General features: G+C 49.3%; 1 protein-coding gene across 1 annotated transcript; it reads right to left on the bottom strand.

Annotated features, from left to right (window-relative positions):
• Nucleotides 1-736: 736 nt before the first annotated feature.
• Nucleotides 737-3,109, bottom strand: lratd1 (LRAT domain containing 1). Its single transcript, XM_010736710.3, has 2 exons — nt 2,935-3,109; nt 737-2,466 (listed from the first exon to the last, which is right to left on the bottom strand). Exon 2 carries the CDS (start codon nt 2,427-2,429, stop codon nt 1,641-1,643), a length of 789 nt encoding a protein of 262 aa, XP_010735012.1. The 5' UTR covers nt 2,430-2,466; nt 2,935-3,109; the 3' UTR covers nt 737-1,640.
• Nucleotides 3,110-3,486: the final 377 nt, after the last annotated feature.

The raw sequence follows: 3,486 nt of genomic DNA, 5'->3' as shown, positions 1-3,486 counted from the left end.
AACAAAAGACAGACATTACAGCAGAACCTTCCCATAAATCCACTCTCTGGTCCTTTCAGAGTCAATTAAGCAAACATACAGAGATGGTAGACTGACATCTTTGGACTACCGTGGTGATTGATCCCACTTTCATTGATACTACACATCAAAAGAGAAACAGAACATACTGTCTGACTCTCATAGCAGAGGAGTAAAAAACATCAATCCAGAGATAAAGCCACTGCAGACTAACATAACACAGGTGCCATAACAACACGATGTGTCACCTCACAATAAGCGGAGGACATCTTGTTCACAATGCAGATGTAATATACTATTAAGGAGCCACGTTAAGTCTGTGAAGAAGGAAATATTAATCGAGAGATCAACATGTTTGTGAATGTGTAAATACCAACAGGATAAAACACACACATAGAAAAACAGCCTGGGGCCAAATACTGTATGTTCCCACTGACCCTGTAGCCAATAGTATACTGTAGCTTCCAGATCCCATATGGATTTTTCATAAAGCCTTTATAGGTTTGATGCAGATAGCCATTTTACTGCCTCCAAATACTGTGCAGATATATGAAGCCTATTTGGCTTGAGGCAGGTCAGGAGGCACTGGAACATAAATAATTCATTCATCCCTGTGTGTGTGTGTGTGTGTGTGTGTACATGTGTGTGTATGTGTGAGAGAGTGAAAGTGAAAGATTATGTGTTTGTGTGACCAAACAACACCTCCTAGACCAAGTGATTATTTTCATATTCCAACCTCCATTTATTTGAATCAAAAAAAGAGAGATCAGGGTTAAATCCACTAAACTTAAATACAAAAATAAGGGACTCAAATTGAAATCAATATATGAATACAATTTACACATACATCCAGTGCTGTGGAGCAGGATGACAGCATTGTGAAAATGACAATACTCTTGTTATGGCAAAAAGGGGAGCTTGAACAAGCCAAATGCTTTGTTTAGGCAACTGCGTAGCCATCTAGGACTGTCAGAGGTCTATGAATTAGTGGCTTGGATCTGTGTTATGGTCAGTCCCGGTTTTAAAGCTAACAGTAAAAAAATAGAAGGGAGACTTTTCGTGAGCCATCCCAGATCCTATCTTTCATCTCCCACTCCCGCCCCCCAATCTCTCCCTCTCCCGGTCTCACCGTCTGGTCTGCCGCAGCAGGCGCCCTATGCCGAGAAGGGGCCAATTCCATTATCCCGAGAAATTAAACAAAACCAAACCGAGCCGTGTGCGCTATGTGCGGTTTGTAAAGGTGATTTCGCTGTTCGGGGCAATATGTTTGGTAGAAGTCGTGTGTCCCACTCAGCACGAATCTAATCTTAAGGGGCGTTGTCTGTTTATATGGCCGCTCTCTCCCAATTTTTTTTTTTTTAACACTCTGCAATTTGATGGAAATTCCACAGAGCGCATGTGGTCCAGACGCAGCCCGGGGTCCATCCTGGAACAAAACAAGACAGTCCAAAGCCAACAGGTCCTTGCATGTGCGTGCGTCCGTGTGCTTGTGTTGCGTGTGTGCTGAGTACATTTGCGTGTGCGCAAAACTGTGCGTCCGTGCGCGTTTGGCGAGAAGAGGCAGCCGGAGGGGGTGGGGGTGGGAAGGGGGTGGAGGAGAGGATATCAAACGGAATCCCTGATCACTCCTTGCCCCCGTTAACCAAAGACAGCTCTTTGAGAATTCCACTGGCGTCCACTCGCCTCCTCTCCCGTATCATGTCCTCCAGGCTGCGAAACACCAGAGTGTGCACCCCGCTGCCGGACAGATGCACTTTGAGGAAATACTGCTGCTCCGCCGAGTGCGCCTCTCCCCCGGCTTTGAACTCCCTTTTCCCAAAGCGGCACCAGGCTGCGAAACTTTCCGAGTTGGTCCAGCATATCTCCTCGCTGCTCAGGCCCAGGTGTCCCGCTGCGTTCTGCATCACTAGGTCAGGGGGAAGCGGTCGGTACCGGTACCGATTGTTGACTATCCTCCCGTGGCGGCCGTTGCTGATCTCAAGCAGGCTGTCCTTGCGGATCTCGCCCTTGTGCAGATGAATGACCTGGTCGTCCTGCTCGTAGATGGCCCAGTGAGGGGCTTGCGCGGTGGCCACCAGTTCCAGCAGGTCCCCCGGTTTGCACATAGTCAGCAAAGTTTTGGCCGAGTACACATTCAAGTCCTCGTTCTCCCGCAGCTTGGAGAAGATGCATTCCTGGGAGCAGAAGGCTGAGTACTCCACCTCGCTGACCGAGAAGGGTCCCTCCTCGGCCGGGCTGTGGTCCTTGGTGAAGCCGCAGTCGGACGGAGTGCGGTCGTCCACCTCCTCCTCTTCGTCAGAGAAGAAGTAGGCGACGCCGACCCGAAGCTCGTCCTTCTCCAGCCCGGACGGATCCCCCGTGGGCAGTTCGCTGTAGTTGAGGTGGGTGATCCGATCCAGTTGATTTCCCATCAATGACCTGGCAAGGCAGAGGCATGGACTGCGGTGTCTGACAGGGATAGAGCGAGAGAGAGAGATGAAGAGAGAGGTGTCAGTAGCGTAAAATACAAACACCTTTTTAAGACACTTTATGCACTTGGCTTCATTTAAAGCTCTTTGCTCAATAGATGAGAGAGCAAGCTAAGAAAGCACTCAACACCTCTGAGCAGTCACCCACACAGAGGGGCAAAGGCTCTCTCTTGTTATTGAGCCGAAAGAGTACACTAACACAATCAATGATCCACTGCCCCTTGCTCCCTTCACACCCATTAGCAAATCATTAATTCCACTGGAATGTAAAAGAGCCCGCGGTTCCCATGCGTAAAAGGGGAACGAGTAAAGGGGGAAAATATAGGGGGAAAAAAGAGGTTTGCAGCTGTTAAAGAGCGAGAAAAGAGAGATCACTGTGCATAAAGGCAAGTCCTGTGTCTTTACGCACGGCGCAAAAATGAAAAGAAACTGGAGGAAGAGAGGATACCTGTGCGCTCCCCGGGCAAATGGTTAAATATCCTTATGGTCCATTAGTACAGAGGGCTGCACCGTCCTCTGCTTCCCTTCTTTCTCTTCTTCTCTCCCTTTTCTTCTCACACTTGTCTGTCACTCTTCGCACCGCGCACCCGGCGCCCCGGCAGTCGTGCGTGCTAGTATTTCACTTCCTTCAGCATCAGCTCCATTTAAGTACCAAGGAGAGCTCCGCCTCAGTCGGTGCGCTCCGCCTTCGTTGGGTCTTACTGGAGCAGAGTCACGCGTCCATTACCCGCAGAGCCAATGGGCACAGCTGTGGGGTATGCCAGTCAATCAGAGGATCCAATCAGGTACGCGTTGGGCGGCTGGCGGCGATAGGTGGCTGTTACCGTGGCATGGTTTTTGTTGTCAGAGAGCCGTGGAATTCTCTACATGATCAGCGGCGTGTGTGCATGCAAGTACAAGGCAACAGTCAGGAGGTAACAGGCTGCATATCTCAAGTGGAGCACGAGTTTTTATTGCGCTCTGATGTGCTATAAACATTTCCACTATCCTAAAAAAAAAT

The sequence above is a fragment of the Larimichthys crocea genome, chromosome XI, assembly GCF_000972845.2.
Source record: "Larimichthys crocea isolate SSNF chromosome XI, L_crocea_2.0, whole genome shotgun sequence".
Taxonomy (NCBI): Eukaryota; Metazoa; Chordata; class Actinopteri; family Sciaenidae; genus Larimichthys; species Larimichthys crocea.
The sequence above is the reverse complement of the archived record's forward strand: the minus strand, read 5'-3'. Positions and strand labels throughout refer to the sequence as shown.

Bases quoted from the DNA above. Each gene is read 5' to 3' on its own strand.
- lratd1 (XM_010736710.3), bottom strand. From the start codon at position 2,429: ATGGGAAATCAACTGGATCGGATCACCCACCTCAACTACAGCGAACTG.